This window comes from Nymphaea colorata, chromosome 4 (assembly GCF_008831285.2).
Source record: "Nymphaea colorata isolate Beijing-Zhang1983 chromosome 4, ASM883128v2, whole genome shotgun sequence".
Lineage (NCBI taxonomy): Eukaryota > Viridiplantae > Streptophyta > Magnoliopsida > Nymphaeales > Nymphaeaceae > Nymphaea > Nymphaea colorata.
In genome coordinates this window covers 26,518,144-26,540,033 of record NC_045141.1, presented here as the reverse complement: position 1 = coordinate 26,540,033, position 21,890 = coordinate 26,518,144, and the positions used below count along the sequence as shown (strand labels likewise).

Sequence of the window (21,890 nt, the reverse complement as noted above, 5' to 3'; positions counted from 1 at the left end):
GCTCTGGTAGGCCCAGCCACTTGGGCCTGGATTCTTGGATGGGCTCAAGCCTTGCATGTCCTTCTTATGACAGGACAACGCCAGAGGCGATTCACTAAATGTTGAGAAACCATCAGAGTGTGATATCAGACAGTATTTGTTGTGTCTGAAAGTGCTGGTAGGATGCACCCTAAACCTGCCTTCTCAGTCAGCCTTTCGTGAATCCGGAGACACTGGTCACAAGTAGGTCGGTCCCCAGTAGCCAAGCCTCTATATAGGTACATGCAAATCATACAGATTCATGAAATACAAGTTCGTGAAAACCAAGTTAAAAAAGAGCAAAGCCTATTCAAGAGTCGTGCTGGTGTCCTGTAGTGAGGATGGTCATGGGTTATTATTGTGATCTAAATTAATTAGTTAACTAGCTAAGTTCCAATTAGCCGTCTGAATCTTAATGCATCTTTATAAAAGTTGTTTGGAGTAGAGACACTTTGCTTGTATTTCATTATTATATCATTATAACCCACTGGAACAGTGTCCCTGTCCCTGATGCCAAACGAAACGGCGCCGTAGAGTTCTCTCTGTCACTCGTGCGAAGAGTTGTAACTTTTCAAAGCTGCAACCACCCACTCGGTCTTGCCAATTATCGGTCTCTTTTTCAGTAAATATTTAAAAGAATTTTGAATTTAAACTTAACAAAAAACAACTTAAAAACGGCTCATCTCCGGCTTCGGTATTGGCAATGCTGGTTTATCTTGCCCAAAAGCAGCACGCATTTGGGAACTTCTGGGTATTGCAGCTCGTCTCCCCATGTGCCAGATGGGGCACTTCTGTCCTCTTTCTCTTTAAGGCTGTTTACTCAGAACGATTCATACCTTTTTTTTACGAAGTGGCTGTAGTTGCACCAATTATTTTTTCAAAAGTTCCTGAATCTCTGCAGTAAGGCCGACCGGGAGAAGCCCTAAGATTCACTTTTCGAAATCTTTTTTGGAATCCAACCGGGTTATCTGTTCATTGATGGAATTGTATGGTCTAAAAAATTCTTTCAATAGTTTCTCTTTCTTCTTTTCTGTAAAAAGCAAGCTACGGTTTTTCAACCTCAACTTAACTCAAAAAGAAGGAAAAAGCTTATTGATCATACTGTACTACCTTGGCCTGGACAGAATTTTGTAAAGAAGCAGCTATTCATTGATTCCGATAATTTCAGATACAAAGCTACAGATTTTTACATTCATAACAAAAGAATCCGGCTACAAATTTGTTCTTTAATTAGAGAGAAAAGAAAGGCTCAGACCGACGTGTTAATCTATGTTTGATAGATAACACTCGCATGGCAAAAGAAACACAGCAATCGGCCGGAAAACCAGAAAAAAGGAAGGCTCCACCGGTTACACCAGTTCTTTCTCTCATGAACGCGCCGGCATGTCGAAGCCGCGGATTGGAATCGGGCTAATGGCGGATGGCGGGATCCGGCAATGGTTGTTGGTGGCGGCCATGGCCGCCAGCTTCTCACAAGAAGGGCACATGGTGAGCGTGGTGGCTTGGACAGGCATGTAAAATTGAGGGGAGAGCTTGAGCGCCCGGAGCTCCTGCAACTCTCTCTGCAGTCTCCGGTTCTCTTCCGTCAAATTCTCACAACAACGCTTGAGAAATTCGCAGTCCACTTCTGTCTGCTTCAACTTGGTTCTGCAAACAACCAGTTAAGGCAGTCTGAGTTAGTTGATCAATTTACATCCCTTCAACAAAGATCTTAATGAAGGCAAAAATCGACTTCCCATACATCTAATCCCACAAATACTAGGGCGTTTCAGTAAAATATCCCAGCAGATCCAAAAAAGTAGGATAAGTCCGGATTTTTACCGGCCATCCTTGTAAAAATACGGCAAAGTACACAACCATGTGGGAGATGTATGGAGTGACACACAAATGCAAAGAACGCGAAAATTTTTGGGGGTAGCTATACCTTGCTCTGCGGTTCTGGAACCAGACTTCCACCTGCCTGGGCCGGAGATTCAACTGCTTGGCCAACGCTAGTTTTTGCTTCTGAGAATAAACAAGCACCACAGGGCATCAGTATAAGAAGAAATAATCATATCGTCGAGAATCTTCTCACAAATTGGTAACAAAGAAAGGTCAGGCTGGAGATGATGCTTACGGGATTGAGAGTGGGGTGCTCCTTGAAGCTCTCCTCCAAGACGGCAGATTGGTCCTTGGTTAGCCTCAGCTTCTTCCTGGAGGTGTCCTCCTCGTCGCTGGCACCATTTCCTCCTCCGGCGCCTCCTCTAGGAGAAGACCTGTCATCCTCCAGGAGGAGATCGTTGTCTCCTCCTCGCTTGTTGCCGCTCAGGCTCAGGCTCGAGACCGTGCTTGCAGGCGAGGATGCTCTGGCTACGGCTTCCTCTTCCTCCTCTTCCTCGAAGCCGTCTCCGTCCGTGGCATCAGGCAGTCGATTCACATCGATCCCCTTAAGAAAGCGTCTCGTCTCCACTCTGAAGTTGCCGGGATTTCTGTCTGCACGAGACAACGTCGTTTTGATATTAGCTCCCACATGCAACAGTGGTTCCCAATAATTTTTAACCGAAACGAGTCGTCTAATCAGGGATCAGATTATATAGCAAACCAAGCAAATCGACCAGGGAGATCATATTCCATGGTCTCCTATCTCCAGGCGAATCGGATCCGATATCCGATTCTTCGGAGACACGTTCAAAGGCCACAGCCCCTTTTTTAGCTGCTATGACGGATCAGGTAATTAGGTAAAAACTCAAAAGAGTGAAAAAAAAAAAGGAGGGCGGGGGTGTGGAAGAAGAAGAAAACGATACAAAATAAGGAAGTCCGCCATGAAAAGCACCCTGAGTCCAGATTTCCGGATCAGGAACAAATAAAAGGATCGATGCAAGAGCCAAAAAAATAGGAAAAGCATCGAGCACAGGTTTTCTTCCGTTGACGGTACCTGGAGAGAGATCCGCACGTGGAGATGCGTTGTGAAGACGAAGGCCCGGCAGCGAAGTCGAAGCGTCGGTCGAGAGCTTCAACTGCAACGCGTGATGATTCCCCGAGAAGAGGTTCAGATCCAACCCTATCTCTTCCGCCATCTTCTTCTCCCCACCGCGTCTCGAGAAAAAGAAAAAAAAAAACCCAAGAGAAAACCTTCCACTAGCAGCCCCTCCTTCGATTCCTCCCCTTCTCCTAAAGTTTGTTTGAATGAGATAAGTCTTCCCCGCCTCTGCTTCCTCTTCTCAGTGAGCTTCAGATGACGAGATGCAGACGACGATGGTGTTGTGGGACGAGCAGTGGTGATGATGAGGACGACGCCAACGATGACGATGAGGTGGGAGGAGGAAGGGTGGTCCGCTATTTATAGCCATGCAATGATGACGAGGCGTGGGGGCTTAGGAGGTCAAACTTAACCATGGTTAAAAGCGTTCATCCTCAATCGGCTCGGCTCGACTCGGCTCGGCTGCTACCGTCAAAAGAAAAGGGAGGAGCGTTGAGTCGATGATGAGCGGAGCCGGAGAGGGAGGACCGGGGGAGCATCCGTCCGACAGGTGGGAGTGGTGGTCACGTGGGGCAGGCGGTTCATAAGGAAAGGGGGGGCTCCCCGTCACGTGCGTCAACATGCCGTTGCCTGGCCTGGCCTTCCATCCTGGTGCCGGGCCCCGCCATCCTGTCATCCTGTACCCCCATTCCCCGGCATCTCCTTCCCCTAATCATTTGACTCCTCCTTCTTACTTTACTTGTCCTATCATCTTCTCATTCACAAATTCGATTTCATGTATATATATATATATATACATTTCATTCATAAATCGATTGCATGTTTGTGCCTAAAGTTATATAATAACCTAAGCTTATATGATATCTATAATGTATAGGTCAATGTAAACTGGAGAAAGTGTTGTAAGAATGCTTGAAGAGGTGCATATGAGTAAAGTAGACAATGGTTGTGCTTTACTTAAAAGCGATGTTGTTAAGGTCAATCTCAAAATCGAATTGGTCAACAAAAAAGATTTAGAGAATCGGCTGGATCCAATTAGAATTTGAAACATTATTTTCCAAACTCGATCAGACCAGGTTTTAACTGGGAAAGGTTATTGTGGAAATCAAATAGTTGGACTCGGATCAATTTTAAAATCAGTTTTTCAGTTACCAAAACATGTGCCTTGGTAGCTTATGATAAAACATAATTATGAAGGCTATGAGGTTGATTGTTTGCCACTTTCCTGAAGCCTTAAGAGTGTGCGACGAGGATCTAATTTATATATAAACAAAGAAAGGGTACACCGGAGTTGTAACTAGCATCAAAGCCTGGGCTCCAGCTTGGCCAACTTATTAAGGATGATAATGCTTAAACTTGAGTTGGTATTTCTAGTAAACTGGTGGCATTTTTTATGCCTTCTAGCTATTTTCAGTTTCGAATCCAACCCTATTCGCAATGCATCTTGGATGTTTGAAATCTGAATGTTTGTTTTTTTAAGACATGCTATTGTAATACTCCAAACGTTTAGTTTCGTATCTAATATTGTGAAAAGTCTTAAGGGAGGAAGGAGGAGAAGGACTTATAAAGGTTTTTTTGAGGATTAAAACTGAAGCTATTAGACAACAAGTTGTGATTCACTGAACTGAATCGTGACATTTAGTATCAAAGCTGGTTGAATGCTCGAGTCTATGTTTCCACAAACGTGGATGAGGTGAATTGTATCGTTATAACACCCCAAAGTTTTCTGTCTTATTTAAAATTGTAAAGAATTTTTAAGAAACTTTTAAAATGAATTGTTAAGTGATTGGTTATCGTGGTGTGGTTTCTACCACTGCAGAAGGATGACTTGTAACCACTAAACAGGGCCATGACGGTGAACCAAAGCTTGGCCAAAGGACAACTGGTGGGTTTTTGTGACTGGGACCTGAAAGTAAACCGGCGGGAGCCACAGATGAGCAAGGTGCTTGAAGCTCGTCTGGGTTTCCGGCGGTTTTGAGTCCACCGTTTAGTAAGCCAACTTGCAAGGGATCATGTGCGAGCCATGCAGCAGAAGCAAGCAGTGGAACAAAAGGAATCAGGAGGCCCGAGCAAGTGGGCGTATGCAAAAACTGGCCCTTTTTTTAATGGCCGCTGTCCCTCCGGTCTCTAGGGCTTCCATGGTCGTCACCTGCTGCTGTCCTTCCACATCAAATTTACAGCTGCAGAATCTAGCATAATTCAATTCAACCACATCAACTATACATTACAGCTGGGAATGGGCAGGCACCAGCCACATCTTTCTTTCTCTCTCTCTCTCTCTCTCTCTCTCTCTCTCTCTCTCTATATATATATATATATATATATATATATATATATATATATATATATATATATATATATATATATATATATATATATATATATATATATATATATATAGATGCAGATGTGATGTATGTCTGAAACGGTAAGAATGAAAGGAAAAATCATCGTTTGCGATTGAGCGTATAAGATTCTGCAAAAGTATGAAAACCAATATCTGTTTTTTTTTTTTTTGGCTTATGAATATCTATTCACATATCCTAGAAATACTTCTTTTCTTACGTTGGTTTACACTCACAAATACAATACAGATTATATTAATGAATTCGATCAACATCACAAAGTGCAACATATATATGATTTTGATTTTCTAGTAAGTTTTAAATTACTCCAGCAGATTCAAAGGGAGATGGTACCATATGCGTAAAGTAAAGACCACGTTGCTCATTAATTTGTCTCATTGTTATGTCCAGCTGCCTTGCTTCTCAAGTTGCGCACTCGCCTCGATCTCACTATAAAATCAGGCCCTCCTCACAACCAAACATTATTTTGTTCCCTCGACATCATTATAATATTCAAGTACACGTGAACTTTCGAAGCCGATGCGCGAGGGCCATCAAGCGATGATTTCTTTAACAATTCCTCGAACGATACTTAACAAACACTTGGATATTAAATTACTATCTTCCAAAGATTGAAAAATTCCATGTCCTTGTGTCCTACTTCCGCAACAATTTAAATCATACTGCCCAACATGTTTCTCGTACTTGATGTAGCCACATACAATCAAAGCTTCATGCCCATTATTAAATATATATTATAGAGGAATTGAATGGTTAAGCGGACCTTAAACTTAGCCGGGTAGCCAGGTAGAAGGTGATGAAGGTCACCTGAACGGACGAGCCCAGATGAGGGCGGGTGGGCTCGCGCGGGGGCGAGCGTTTCGTGCCGGTGCATTGTCGGGGAAGATAAAGCTGTTCCGGCCCCACCACCCGCCCACGTGTCCACGTCCCCACGATGCGGCTTTCCGTACGATCACACTAATCTCAGTGGGGCCCATCGCACGTGGGATATTATTTTATCCCTGAACTGCCCTTGAGAGCAAGGAAGGGGCGATTCGGGGAATTTAGAGAAAAACGTAGCACGGGGAAGAGGGCAATTTCGTCAGACGTAAAAGTCCTCTTTGGGAAAGCGGTTCCGTGCATGTGGGCCGTACTCTCGGTTTCATGTGGCGTACAGCTCACCACAGAGCCCGTCGCACGTGCGACCCTCGTGGACAGAAGTGGTAATTTATATGATTGTCAGGGACTGGCTCGGTCAACCGTCAAAAAGGTCCAAACCCATCGGGGAACGAAAAATTGAAAAAAAAAAAAAAAGGGGTTTGGGACTTCCGAGAAGCTTCCTCCAAAAACCAACCACGTGCCCGAACCGCCACGTGTGCGGCTCCGATGCCGTGAAACCCGGACCCGATCCTCACCGTGTGGAAGACCAGGACCGACGCAAGCTTTGTTTCGGGTCCAACCGAGATCAAGGGCTCAACTTGGACAGGACCCGGATCAGATCCGATCCAAGTGGGCGGCACGAATGATGAAGCGGATCGAATTGATTTGGCGTTTGACCGAGAGGAAGAAGAGAATTATTGAGGTCGTCCCCTCAAATTATTGGTTGTCGCACGGGCGGGGCCCGGACGCAGTTGTGGCGCACGTGCGGGGGATGCTGCGTCCCACGTGACCGACCCCCCACTGCCCATGTGAACTCCTTTTGCAACTTGTACTTATCAATTCAACTCTCTAACGTCAATGATGCAAACCCCCAATAAATAAAAAAGCGGATCCGATAAAATTCCAATGATTTTTGGGGTGGCTGTTGGCACGCCCATAATTTCACAGCTAATTTTTGATTTTTTTTTTCTATTTTTTATTTGTTTATTTCAGAGCTCAGGCGACGACACGTGTTCGATCGATCGCGCATCATGTGAATGTGATGCCGACAAGTGTTTGCTCGCGTTCATCGTATCGGGATGGATGATCAATTGCAGCTGTCGATTTCTCAAATTCGTTGGTTGGTGATGGTATCAGGCTTTACTTTAGTATGGATGGAAGTTAGTTAATTGAGCCACAGTCTATGAATGTATCCATCCCATTTATGCTGGTGTGCCCAGAAAAAAAGGAATGCGCTTTTGCGGCAGAATCATGTGATAGCGTCACTAGATAAAAAAAAAAAAAAATGCACATCTAGTTGTCCATGATTGCTTGAAGATATGGCAGTTATATTCCCCCCCCCCCCCCCTCTATTTTATTTTGTGGGAAATCGTATGTATATTATCTAAGCGTCGCGTGCAACACAGAAACGTGTCCACGTCTCCACCTTACGTGAGTATGGGACGCAACAACTCTCTAAAAGTGCAACATGCTGATTCCTTCTCTTCACCTCTTCTTCTTTCCACTTTTCTAACACGAAGAGAAGATTCATGCAACCAAGTGTTTTTTGATTCATTTTCTCAGAACTAATTTGATTTCAAAATCTTCAGGCTGAAGCTTGATCTCCTGATTCTTAGATTTAGATCGCCTTGTATCTAATCTAGTCTGGGAGTTTGTGTACAAATTGAAGACCTTAGATTAAGTTTTAGCTCTGCCATGCATTTTGTTGTTTGAGATGTTGTTACGCATCATCACTAGATATCTTGATCTTGATAAGGTTGCCGGCCGGAGAAAATCTATCCATTGGTAGCCAAGGCATGGCTTATTCTCATTCTGTTTGTTTGTTTTTCGATGAGGTCGCAGCGCACCAAGAGGGGGCCGATGGTTTAATATTTTATGAATTTGTTGATGTGGAAGAAGGGGGAGATTAATAAAAGGGAGAGACATGAAGATACCAAACATTATGGGAATGATGATTGCAACCCTTGTTGTCTAGATTTCTTGAACTTCCAATGAGGACCACCAAGGGATGGTTTGGTGGCATTATCTCCAAAGGTATCTTCAACCATCATTACATTATGTGCTCATCTCATGGACCATCCTCCTTCTGTCTCCTTGTCTCCCTTTCACACTTTTTTTTTTTTTTTTTTATAAATGCAGTGCACCATCAGTGTCCTGCACCCCACCACAGTACTTAACCTGATTCCCTTTGTCTTCTTGACACCCAATATCAACAATACACTCATTGGCCCCACCCCCAACAACATTGCCAATTTTCTGGATCTGGATTCGGATATCCACGGCCGCCTGGTTATGTTTGCATCTCAATTGGATCTCATTGGGATGTGAGCAGTTTGGCATCCAGCCTTTACGAAATTAGACTGAGTTGAGTTGGATTTTGTGATTGGAAATCCAGATTTGGAATCTTTTATGTATGGATTTGACGTTTTCATTTAATAGCCTCACATCTTTATTGGAACTTGATCTCATCTTAGAACTTACTTTTTGAAACTACAATTCGACCCTTGTTAAAATTTTGAAACTACAATTAGACCCTCCTCATAAAAAGTTTAAAGTTTTGGGGCTCCGCCTATGCATGGACCACTATAAAAATTACTAACTCGGCTTCAGACGGGGATCTACAAGTCCTGTCAATTACGAACGAAAGAAACCACTGATCTTTTTTATGCGTATCAGGTGTGGTGCGTACGCGCAGAAGTGCATAATTGCCATACACCAACTTTTTCGTCACTCTGAAGGTGAAGAGAGAAGAATGTTGAAAAGGAATGGTGAAGTTGGTTCGTCAGTTTTCAACTAAGATTTAACTTCATTAACTTTACATAAGTTAGCGACAACAATTTACACGACCAAAGAACGCTGAGACCCCAGTATATTACATATACAACCCATGCTACCCGACCTTCAAAGAAGAAAAAGAAACCTTAAAAATAATTAATGATTGGATGAGAGATACATGAGACTCAACCTGAGTCAACAGGAACAGGGATTTACATGGAGATGGATCGAAGAATAGGCTGAAGTGATGACACACCCAACTTTTCCTCTTCACTTACTGGCAGGTCTGAAAGCTGAAAACGATCATGGCCCTCCTAATTCTAAGAAAGCTACCAACATTTGAAAAGGAAACCAGCACATCTTCGAGTTGTTGAGATCCTTGCAGACAGTCGCAGCAGAAAACCACGATCTCCGCTCAATAACAGCAGGAAAAGAAGCAAGCCACTAAAGCATATAGTGAGACTCACGGATTCTTGGATCTCCACTCGGCAATTGCTGCCAGAAGAGTGTAATTAGGGAGAAGGGCTTTACTGGGAAATGGTAGATTAGACATTGGTGACTTATCATTAGTTCTCAGCCATCTTTCTATCGCTCTTCGCTCATACGTATAGCCATCTGCTGCAATACAAGGGTCTTGCATCACTTCCTGCATCAATTCAACTTCACCGAGTTAGCAAAACGAGAATTCTTCTTAGAGCCAGAGTTCACGGTTGGATCAATACAGCTATACAGGTAAGATGGACAACGAAATCCTGGAGTCAACAGCTATAAAATGAGACATTATGTTGTCTTTTCTGATATCGCCCCGTGCCAAGACATCTTACTTGTTTCTAACTTTCTTAGTACCCAAATGTAGAAAAAATTCTGAAGGAAAAAAAGGAACTCGAAAAGCAGAAAAAAATTATTAAGATAATTGACAGAAAGCTTAGAAATGTTAACAACAGGAATTTTAACAGGGTCCTTAATACAGCAAATATTGGAAACCACTAGCTGGAACAGAAGACATTTAGACTTAAGGCACCACATGGTTGCATATTTGAATCCCATCTATTAATTTGAATCCAGGAAGTCACATGATCCATCTATCAATTTCAAGCCCAGAACTTAAAACATACAAACAGGAAAGTGCTGACTGCAAATGGAAGTGACTAACCTTAAGTATTGGGCAAAGGAAGTGGCTTGGAGATGATTTTTGGATTTCACCCATAGAATCCTGTACAAATTTTGGTATGTCCTTTAATCTCTCAAGAATTGGGAGAATATCATCCTTTAGATCTGACCTATCAGAGCGCCTTAACTCCACACAGCTCAAACCCAAAGCTGCTAATTCTTGTGTTTCTTTAAGAGGCCATTCACCGGCTGAACCATCCAAGATCTCTTGGAGTTTACCTTCCAGTAATGCTGTTTCTACCAAGTGGGCAAGAGCCATTGGAGGTTTAGCAGTCAGCAGTTGCAGGATGATCATACCAAATGCATATATGTCTGACTTTGGAGACACTAAGCCAGTCCTTTGATACTCAGGATCAATATAACATAATGTGCCAGCAAGAGCTGTGTTGTTGAATACCGTAGTAGCATGATCCGTAGGTAGTAAAGTACAAAGACCAACATCACCAATCTTGCTTACAAAATTATGGTCAAGCAAGATATTTGCAGGTTTCAGATCACGATGGACTATCGGCTTTGGCTTTGAGGTGTGCAGAAAAAGCAGCGCTGAAGCTATCTCCCAAGCTATTCGGAAGCGATCGGACCAACAGAGTGGTGGTGTATTGTTCTTTCTGAACAACCTGTCATCCAAACTACCATTTTCCATGTACTCATAAACCAAACAACCATGTTCAGGGCATGCACCAAGAAGCAGCAACAAATGGGGATGGCGGATTCTGCTCAAAATCTCAAGCTGAAAAGCAAAAAGGTAAGAAAGCCCATTACTTTGGACGATACAGTACCATCCATAAGCAAATTAAATAAAATGTCAGTCCTGCTATTTTATTCAAAACTTCAAGCAAGATAACCTGGCCTACATGATAAGGCATAATTATTGACTACTATGGCATGATTTTCCACAATTGAGATGTCGCTGTAACCACCAAACAAGAACAATAATATTATCACGACATAACAAAATAAGGTTCATCAGAAAAAATTAGCGTTTCATTAGATTACTAGTATCCATTAAAATTTCTTTCAGACATAAACCAAATTTCATAGTTGGGATTTTCAAGCTCAAGTGCAAATCCTCTATGACATGCTGAAGTTTAACCTTGATCTTCCCAATCGGAGGACAAAGCCATTTTATCTAAATATGAGTTTATGGCCAGCCTTATTTTACTTGATAGGCTACACTTAAGAAATATATACTTTCAGTCTCAAATTTCAACTATTTATCATGAACACTTTCATTTATTGACCTCTATAATCCAAAAAGTTTTTGTTTTTCAAAGACAATAAACATATTTCTTAGGAACTATCAGCCAAATTACATGTATTCTGACACCCGTATACCTAGCTAATAATCCAACGTGAGAACCAGATGGCTCCAATTCAGCTTTTTATATTCTGGTTTCAGAAAGCAGGCACAAGATCCTCTTGCAAAGCCTGCCCTCTGGTTTCATGCAAGCCACATCAGATTGAAACTGAGCTGGTTGCAAGTGTTTGCTAACTTGCTACCTCATCCATGGATGTCTTGCTCTAGCACCTTTAAGAAGTTAATACCTCTCGCTGGAATTGCTTGGTCTTGTGTCCTTCATCTAATTGAAGGACCTTAACAGCTGCCGTGGTATGATGAAATTTGCACTTGTATACAGTTCCATATGCGCCTGATCCAATTCGAATTGAATCAGAGAATGAAGAGCTAGCAGATACTATCTCTTTCCATGAAAATTTCTTGTATGTCTGATCCACTTTCTCGAGGGTCTTTTCCAGCACATGCTTCTGTTTCATTTCATTAGCAGCCACAATCTCAGCTGCTCTTCTCCACAATAGCTCATTCTTTGCACTTTGCTTTGCAAATTTAGCCTCTGCTTCAGCAGCTTCACGCTTCTTCCTCTCACATAGTGCATTTTCTATTGCTATTTTTTCCTGATATCTTATCTCTTTGAACTTATTTGCTTCGTTCATCTTGTGAATGTGAAGATCGGTCACCTAATTAAGACAAAAGGAAGCAAGAAGACGATTTATATATATTATGTCACACCTTATTGTGTTTCTATGTGCTGTTATATCAAGTAAGACTTGAAATGAAAAATTTACAGTCATAACAGAATATTACCTTCTGAGAAGCATCTGCTACCTCCTCTTGAGCCACAGAAAACAAACTTTGGGCATGACGGAGCTCAATTCTCAGTTTCTCTAACTCAAGATTAAGATCCAACTGCCAAATCATGCAGACATAAAGAACATACATAAGCAGAAAAACGGTACACCCAAATGGCCAGATTCTTCAATTGACTTCTAAGCAAACCGAGAATATAAATTTACCTACCCAAGCACAAGCTGGTGTCACAATACACATCATGATACATGTCTCACCTGTGCAGTAGAGGACACATCTGTTTGACCATCTGATTCAGATGTCTGATCAAAAATCCAAGACTCACTCTCTGTAAGGAAGCTCTCACTAGCTGAGGTTCCAACATGACAACTTAAGTCTGCATGTCCAGAACTGGAGGAAATAAAACCCTCACTGTTGACCAGTGATGGACCCCTGGAGTGGTCAACATCGACTGAACATAGCTTTCTGTTGGCAACAATGCAGTTTAATGTTGAAAAAGTCCGATCACACTGATCCAAAAGAGAAGGAGAATATGATGCCAGATCCTCACAAGACAAGTCCTCACAAGACAAGCCCGCACCACTCCATTCTGCAATGATGATCACTGATTAGTCTACTACAATCAGTATCTCCAGCTACTGTTACTGTATGCATTTAGTGTGGAAGCTAGTGAATAGATTATTCGCAGCTGGACATTTGGTGAACTAAATGAAGAAGAATTGTATAAACTCATGTTCATCCAATAAGCTTGTGATTTGTGAGATCATAGATGTAAGTGCCACTTGGAGCCAGATGTCTTTATATAAACTAGGCTGAGTACAACTCAAGATTTAACTGGGATCTCAATGTAAAAATCATGTAAACATAATTATATTCTCTAAAACACACGCACACGCATATACACACTAATTGTGTACATGGGTGTTAACTTAGTTGCTAGTTGAGCTGTATATATTGAGGAGATTAACCCCATTCATGGCTATACTTTGCTGAGAGTTGACCTGCTTAACTTTTTATGAACTTCTGCCATACTGCATTTATGGATATCACTGTGACCCTTATCGGAGATGACTTGTATTCCAGATTAGAAAATAGCAATAGTATGGAATTGCAAAAGAAGATGATTGGATCAAAATTTACAAAATTTAGTTTAGTGTGATTATGCCAGGTTTCTTATTGCCACATGGTAAATGGCACGTAATGCCTCAATACTTTTAGATTCTATATCTAATAAACGCATGACACCCGAAAATCGAGTCCGGGCCAAGCTTGATACCCGACAATCGAGCCTGGACCCGGCCCAGTTAAATTAAAAAATATTTTTTAAATGTAAAATAAAAAATTTTAAATCTAAAATATATTTTTAATAATAAAATATATATATCATTATTAAATAAAAATAATATAAAAATTAAATCGGGCCGGCCCGGACTGACCGTCAGGTACCCGGGCCCGATGCTCTAGGCTTATTTAATATTTGGTACCCTTATTCAGATATAGTTATATTGATTCTCGTGCAAACATTCGCAAGTCAATAAAGTCCTCTTTTGTTTAATTTTTGTTGAAGTTTAAGTCTACATGGTATCAGAGCCAATCTGGTTCTTGATTTCTTTCTCAAATGAAAAAAAGAGAGGTTAAGGCTTCTTAAAAGAAGCATGAAAAGTAGATCTTTATTTTCTCATTCCAAAGATCTTCATCAAGTTAGCATATTAAAAAATCACATGGCTGGTAGTGGTAAAGCATCATATTCCATCAGTTACAAAGTTAATGGCTTGGGAAATTTAATCTTGTGTCTGTGATTCTGCAAATTGGAGTCCACATCATGGGGAACAATTGCAGAACCCAAACCCAAGCTTACCAAAATAGAAGATTGAGAAATCAAGATTATTAGTCATGATGAGAAAGACAAAGCCTTGAAAGAAGCATGAAGAATGAGAAATGAAGAACAGTGACAGTACATTCTTGGATATTTAAAACTGTTGATGGAAGAATTAATGCAAATCTTTTAAATTTAAGCGAATGAGAAACAAAACTACCTCAAGAGGATATGTGCCTCAAGAGATATGTCTCACAATTTTTCTGGTTCAACAAAAGGCACTTCAGTTTAAGCAGACGAGCATAAGTGTAAGAAATTATTTTAACCCAAAATATCAGCTATTTGGTATGAGTTAGTCATATTGAACCCAAGTGACAAGAAAATGCAATGAAGGTGAGACAAAAGCAACTTCAAAAAGAGCATTTCTTTAACTTTCTTAATTAACTTAGGCCCGAGTTTGAACAAATCAATGGTATCTCTTCTTTCATTTTTTAACGCTCCTCTCTTTATATTAAGAGCATCAAAAGGTCTACAAGTTCAAAAGGATTAGTATTCCTGTTCCAAAAGATAGATGTATTCCAGAAATAATCTTGAATCTCTTCTCTGTCTTTCATCAAAAGATCATCCCATGCAGGACGCCTGTTTGGGAAGTTGATTTGACAAGAACAAAAAACTAATAAGTTATAGATTTGCTTTATGTCATTGAAACATCATTCCTGTTATCTTATTTGTGAAAAGAATCCAAGATGTTTGGCATCAAATATTTGGCCATCCAAATGTAAACAAAAATGTATTCAATTCTTTTGTTTAAAAACTTATACAATGAGAAATTTTATTATAAAGACTGCATTGTTGGACAAGCGCATGCTATTTAAAAATAAAAAATCACATATAAAGGAAACCATTTGACTTGGACTCAAATGCATGGACTCCCGCAACTATTATCTCAAAAAGGGGAATATCTTGCCACCTTATCTTGTTGATCATTGCTCGTGTTTTTGTTGGACATATTTTGCAAAGCTTCTGTTTCGCATTCTTTATAATTTTTCATAATACAAAACAAATCAATTTAGTGCAAATACAATGATTTTTATCAATGTTTAAGATTCACCAAGTCAACTTGCTGACTTGCCCGATTCGGCCCCTATCAAGACAACCCAATAAGGAGACTTGGTTTTATCCAAAACTCAGAAAGACTGGCCCAAAATTCCACTTGCCCAAAATTTGGTGATAGATATTATCTTGACCTTAATGCTTGTTTTTGTTGAGTGTTTGTTTCAATTGACATATGGATATGTGGTACTCGATTATATTGAAGTATGCAAATATAAAGAAGCTTAATAAGGAATTTCTGGCTATTATGTGTAAATATAACTTAACCATGACTTTGACTTGATGCTGATTTAAGTTATTTCCGAATTATACAAGTAATCAGGTCGCCCTACAATTTGTTTATGTTTAAATGACAAGTTCTTACATCGCATTTCTTTCAAAAAAAATAGTTCACAAAATTTAACCCAAGTGACCAAGTTGACCTGTCATGTCACGAGCCAATAATGGATGGGTTGAATCCCAAGTCACTGGATTTCACAATTTCACAAAATTTATTTTAACATTTTACCTTCTTACTTTTAAAGTTATCTTTTATTATGAAACAACTTTTTTCACAGTTTATGAAGTTTGTCTTCAAGTTTGTTTGGTTCATACTTCCGGAAGGATTAGAGTGAGAACCTCTAACCACTGGTCAGCAACTCATGAAGTTATGGTGTGACTGCAATAATAAGAGAACAATATGCATTGCCAACAATCATACCTTTCATAAGTGTACCAAACACTGTGATGGACTACCACCATGTTCATGAGGAAGATCTAAGGAAGAATATTAATCTAGCATATGTTACTTCCAAGTCTCAGTTGGAGGACCTCTTTTACCAAGTCTTGTCCTCTTCTACTTTTGAGCAAACTTTCGTGTGACACCACAAGTCTGAGGGTGTTAAAAATAGTGTAAGTATGCACATTCTTTTAACTGAGTACATGAATATATTCATGTATTATATGTATAGCTAGCATGTGTATATAAGGCAGTATGTATTGCATATCAGTTGATTATGTAATTCATGTTTCTTGTGATTATTGCATTTCTTTTTTTCTTTTTTGGCTGCTCAGTTCTCATTAATTTTGACTTTTGACAAGACTGAGCTAGCCGTCGGCTATCTCTGTTGCAAGTTGAGCTGTATACATGGAGGGGTTTCACTTTCACCCCATTCATGGCTACGCTTTGCTACATGGCTGTGCCATAGTGCATCTGTGGGTGTTCGTCTGGCTCTTCAAGTGTTTTTTTCTGCCTTTGTGCAACTATTTTCATTCTATAAGGGTAAATGTGAGTTAGTCAAGTCATATTTTGACTTGATTCTTGTCAATATTGAAGGCGTTTTTACACATCCAGCTCTATCACCATCATTAAAAGGGATTTTCTATAAAATAATTCTGTGGAGTTCTACATAGCAGATCCAACATGTTAATCAATCAGTTTATGACTGGTCCAAGTGGGCTAGGCTGCCTGTAGCTTGCAGGCTTTCCAACCTTCTGCTTATAACACAACATCGCATCCCTTAAGTGTACCATGAGTTAGTGACATGACAATATGAGGTAAAAGTAGAACCTTAAGCAGTTAGGTTAGTTAAAGTTAATAGAGTTGTGAACTGTTTTACGCAAACCGCATACCTGTCTTTGTGCTGAAACCATCATTCTTCAGTTCTACTGAGCTCTTGTTCTTCCCCGAATTTGCTGGATGGATGTGCAATAGTTTACCTTTTGAAATAACATAGACGGTACAAAAGTTTGGAATACAGCCAGAGATTCTTTTGGACACATCATGTCGTCCAAATTTCCTAAGAAAGCAAAGTTAGGGAAAAATACATAAACAGGAATAACACATTTCAAATGTCTAAAATAGCAATTAGACAGTCGATGATCAATGTAACTTTTCATAATAACTAAATGATCTAACATATTTCAAAAGTCACATGCATTTTTCACATTTACTGATGAATGATGACACCACTAATATTTTCAACAGCAAGAATTCAGTAAATAATAAGAAATTATTTGTTGATTTTTTTTTATTGAGTCGGGCCTCACAGCCTCCTGCATTCTTGAAGCCACAAGGTTAGTTAGGCTCATACCTTGAAAGTTTGAAACTACTGACATTCATCTCTAAAAGACATATATTAGCAGATTACAGAAGCATGAGTTCACTTGACAGTTTACACAAAATATACACCACAAAAACGTTATGATAAAGTAAGAAAAAGGGAATCAAAGCACTCATCACAATTTCATGTCACTAATAAGATTGTGAAGATAACCACCATGTTCCTTGGTATGTCATACTGTCAGGCTAAAAAATTTTAGAACTTTATTAATTTGCATGCAACAAAGAAGCCATTACTCTTTATAAGGCAAGTTGTTTGTCATGCTATCTTTTAAGCATAATGCTACAGAAACAAGTCAATTATGATATACATACATGGCCAGATATTATGTTGACATGAATTTCCAGCATGGTCATTTCACAGCTAGATGTTAAGCATATAAGTGCATCAAAGGAGAAGGGGAAAAAGAGAAACATACCTAGAAATTATGCTTCTAGATGATGATCCAATAACAAGTGCATGGATTTCAGATTTAGCAATTTCTTCTGATATTGCCTGTGCTACATCCTCTGCTTCAAGCACACTGATCTCTACTGCTACCTATGCATACAATTAGAGTTTTATCACTTACTAGGGAAAAATAACATGATAAAACAATGTTCTGCAGTAGATCTTGGATGCCAGAATACCAATGGCTACCATCGTCATCTTCATGAAGTGCCAGCTAGCAAAAAGAAGTATGCTTAAACTAGACTCATGAATATCAAAGAAAATTTTCAGGCTCTAAACAACTTGCTAGAGAAAAATTAATAGGAAATCCATCTTAGCTGCATTCAGTCCAAGTGCATCTAGCCGGAGTTATCCAATGTACAGGTTGTCAATGACTATATGCTGCATAAACAGGTAGCCATCTAGGGATATTGCAATGGGCTGAGTTGACTGGAAAAGGGACATTTCCTAGATGCCTCCAAGATGTTGATTGGAACTTGACTTGAAAACTAAAGTTCATTTTCTGAAAGCTACATAGCAAACATGTTACGACATAACTAGGAACAGGAAAGCAATACCTGTCTTTGAGCACACATTTGCTTGAAAGGATGAAGCTTTGAGCTTGTCTCCCATTCTATTTCCTTTTTATATGCAGCAACTATATCTTCTCGAACATTAGAAACAGGAATGAAGTTTCCCACTACATGAACAAATATCATTATGAATAACCATTAGCTTGTCATGGGAATTAGTGTCAATTAAGCAGTGTATAACAAAGGATAGAATCAATGCAGAGCAGCATTCTTACCCTGGAGGGATGCTATCATGCTAGCAGTTGTTGACTCATCATATTTAATTAGATTGACCATGCTTCACTTGCACTCTAGATTGCAGGCCTTGGAAAAGCAAAAAATGGTAGACACATTCACCTCAAACCCAAGCTCAACATGCTTTGACATGAAGACCATTCAGATGATAAGTCACAGTCATGCCTAGTTCTGGACTTCTACCTTGGTCTTAGGTGTCTACTGTTAATTTAAGCAGGGGTTTGATTACTAGGTCAAATACAAATGTCCAACAATGCAATAAACATATACAAATTTGAAGGATCACATATGAGGTCAGTGGAGGACAACATTCCATCCACAGATTATGTACAATAAGCCAGAATGAGGGAGAGAGAGAGCGAGAGAAGTTAGAACAAAGACTCCCAGATTTACATGCATAGATTAAAAAACATGGCTTGAGAATATGAGTGCAAATCCCTTAGCTTTGTTTAATTCATCAATGGGAAAAGAAGTGCTTTATTTACCCATAGTTAGCAATTAGCATAAAAAATTAGATACAAGAAAGGACATAAACTTACTACAAATAAAGTATATTTAAACATAAAGAGCTTACTTGCTGTAGGGACTGCCGTAATTTTTGGACGCACAAACAAGAGCTTGAAAGAAGTTCTTCCCTCGGGGATGAACTTCTCCAGTGCCCAACTGAGGGCACACTTGCTGTTCCTGCTTCCATTAACAGCAACAGCAATACTTAATGCTGAGGTCAGTGATGCAAGCATATTGCCCTCCTCATTCTCATGAATGTCCATTTCCCACCTTGGAAGGCACCAACAATCAGGATGACAATCTCATTTCTAAAAAAACCAAGAAGTAGAAATTGAATTCATCCTCCATAAGTTGTTAATGGCAGCTTAGAATCACTCATTGATGAAACTTCTGAAAAAGGAAAGAGAAAAAAAAAGGAATGATGTCACTGGCGTTTGGAAGGAAGCAGGTAAGAAAATACACAAGGTCATAAGAGACGTATGCTTCTTGACATTCGGTGAGGAGGAGAAAAAACAATTGGAAGAGATAGACAACCCCAGAATAAGCTAAGACAGGAATGCCATTTTATAATAAAAGAATTATAGAAAGAAGAAGCGAAGATCATCCAAACGCCAGAAAATAATCCGTAGATAAATATCAAATACATGAAGCTACACTGTCACGTACTAAAATTAGTCTCGACTGATACAAAAACCCAGATAAACGTGCTTAGAAGACAACATAACCAAAAGAAGGAAGGAAAAACCGACTCCGATTTAACTCTTAGGCCATTGACCGTCTCCCTCACAGTTCAAACCTTCCACAAATAACTTTGGTTCTTAAAACGGCGGATTTAAGCTTACAGAGAGTAGCCAAACGTCTCAAAAATGAAAGAACTGGACGCGAAAGAAGACGAAGCAGTGCAATTCCAAGTCAACTGAGCTCCAGGCTAAAATCCTCAAACCCAGTTGAATTCCTATGCAATCCCAGTCACCTGCAGCTAATTCTTTTGTAAAAAACAAAGGCAAATCCTCCCTTGGCATATCTGGAAAAGACAAAAAGGGAAAAGAAAAGAAAAAGAAAAGCCCCATCAAAGGGAAAAGCCAAAAGATACAAAAGGAAAGGGTTAAGAAGGAGATGACAAGTACCATTTTCCCAAGTCAATTCATCCAAAAGCTAAAACAGCAAGACTGGAAACTGATGAAGAGTTTAGGCACCCAAAACTAGTTCAAGCTAAAAGAACAAAAATCCTTGACATCAAATCGAACATAAGATTAACTAACACGACAAGATAATCAACGAACAAAAGGAAACCAATACGGGATTAGCAGTCTTTTTTTTATTCATCACCAATGACATGGAAGAGAACACAAGTTGGAGTTAAGAAACTCCACATACCACGCGCAGTAACCTTAGCAGGGGTGTATCAATCTTGGAGGCAACCAGTAGGAATCGCTTCGCCTTTAACGTGCTCAACAATGCCAAGAATGTTGAAGTTGAACCACCGAAAATAACCCCTTCAAATATCATTCACTTCTGCTGCTTCTCTAACATATTTTGATGCCAAATCCATATTCTCTCTTCTTCTGACATGAGATGGAAACTGGCAAACCGCCGTCACATTTCCTTACAGCAAGAAAATTCTTCAATTGAGACCCCTCCATCTCATAGGAGACTTGTGTCTGCCGGGCTTTTCTTGGGGTCAAAGCTTCTGGCGCGACTTGCTTCTTTTTTTTTTCGTGTAACATTTGTCTTCTTGGAGGCGGCAAGAAGCTGCAAAGCCACCCACAAAATGTCAAAACTGGACTTCATTCGGATCATGGAGAAGAAATCCGAATGATTGGTGCAGAAGACCAGGAACCGATAATCGACGCCTGCCATGGTCTTATCACATTATTCTTCCTTTTTCACCAGGGTCGCACAAATTTTTGCTCTGTGTGAGGGAACAAAACCGGGACACCCCCAAGAAACTGCCGTTCCCGTAAAAGATTTGACTACTTTGACAAAAAAAAAAAGTGACAAAATTTTCTTTTTATTAATGACAATAAAACTTCCAAGAACCGTCCCGCAGCACCCGGTGAAGTCGAGACCATATGGGGACGTTTGAACGCCCCCTCGGAGAGTTCGGGTGTAGAATGGTAGCGATAGACCCTGTTCCCAACTCTTCTTGTCCCATTTCTTTCTTTACTTTCCAAAAATGTATGTCTCGTAGCATTTAGTAAACGTGTTTGGTTTCCATTCTACATGGAAAATATAATTGATTTAAAATGCTTCCCTCATTTACCACTTTAAATCAATTATGTTTTCCGTGTAGAATGGAAACCAAACACGTTTAATAAATGTTACGAGACATACATTTTTGAAAAGTAATTAAATGAAACTAGGTTGACGTTTTTTTCTCTAGTAGACGAAATGGGAAAGATTCATTAGTATGTAATGCAAAAAGATCAGAACCCTTCCCAGCCGTTTATGTTTATAAAGCATGATGCACGTCCGGGTGGCTTGATTTTAAATAAAAGAAGTCTACCAAATATTGAGTAGAGCGTCTTTGAAAGAATTCTAAAGCAATGACAAATTGCATGTAGGTAGTCAAAGAAATAATAATAATAAAAAAGTGTGAAGTTGAAGACTATGAATCACGTTCCAACTCTATTATTACCAAGTTTACAAATGCCGAGTTTTGTCCTCATTAGACTTGACGGACGAGTCACGAGGGAGGCGGCTTGTCCTGAATTAGAAAAGAAAATTCGTTGTCATTAAAAACAAAAAAAAAGGGGTACTAGCATGTTCTCATTTCTTATAATTGCTTAAACACTCGACCGACCAAGTGCCTGATAAAATCAAAGGGTCGCTTTCGTCGTAACGAG

General features: G+C 39.9%; 2 protein-coding genes across 8 annotated transcripts; both read right to left on the bottom strand.

Annotated features, from left to right (window-relative positions):
* Positions 1 to 1,141: 1,141 nt before the first annotated feature.
* LOC116252178 (homeobox-leucine zipper protein HOX11-like) lies at positions 1,142 to 3,308 on the bottom strand. The gene is made up of 4 exons (XM_031626285.2): positions 2,933 to 3,308; positions 2,135 to 2,490; positions 1,943 to 2,022; positions 1,142 to 1,665 (listed from the first exon to the last, which is right to left on the bottom strand). Exons 1-4 carry the CDS (start codon positions 3,072 to 3,074, stop codon positions 1,386 to 1,388), a joined length of 858 nt encoding a protein of 285 aa, XP_031482145.1. The 5' UTR covers positions 3,075 to 3,308; the 3' UTR covers positions 1,142 to 1,385.
* Positions 3,309 to 8,956: 5,648 nt separating this feature from the next.
* Positions 8,957 to 20,943, bottom strand: LOC116252734 (U-box domain-containing protein 52-like). Of its 7 annotated transcripts, XM_050077486.1 has the most exons (12): positions 20,422 to 20,942; positions 20,172 to 20,256; positions 20,018 to 20,068; positions 19,112 to 19,434; positions 18,289 to 18,410; positions 17,700 to 17,821; positions 16,791 to 16,957; positions 12,508 to 12,839; positions 12,248 to 12,349; positions 11,692 to 12,120; positions 10,130 to 10,876; positions 8,957 to 9,622 (listed from the first exon to the last, which is right to left on the bottom strand). In XM_050077486.1, exons 4-12 carry the CDS (start codon positions 19,305 to 19,307, stop codon positions 9,440 to 9,442), a joined length of 2,400 nt encoding a protein of 799 aa, XP_049933443.1. In that variant the 5' UTR covers positions 19,308 to 19,434; positions 20,018 to 20,068; positions 20,172 to 20,256; positions 20,422 to 20,942; the 3' UTR covers positions 8,957 to 9,439. The 7 variants fall into 7 exon arrangements, with proteins under 7 accessions (XP_049933443.1, XP_031483075.1, XP_031483076.1 ...); XM_031627215.2 differs by lacking the exons at positions 20,018 to 20,068; positions 20,172 to 20,256 and having other exon boundaries at positions 19,112 to 19,352; XM_031627216.2 differs by lacking the exons at positions 20,018 to 20,068; positions 20,172 to 20,256 and having other exon boundaries at positions 19,112 to 19,314.
* Positions 20,944 to 21,890: the final 947 nt, after the last annotated feature.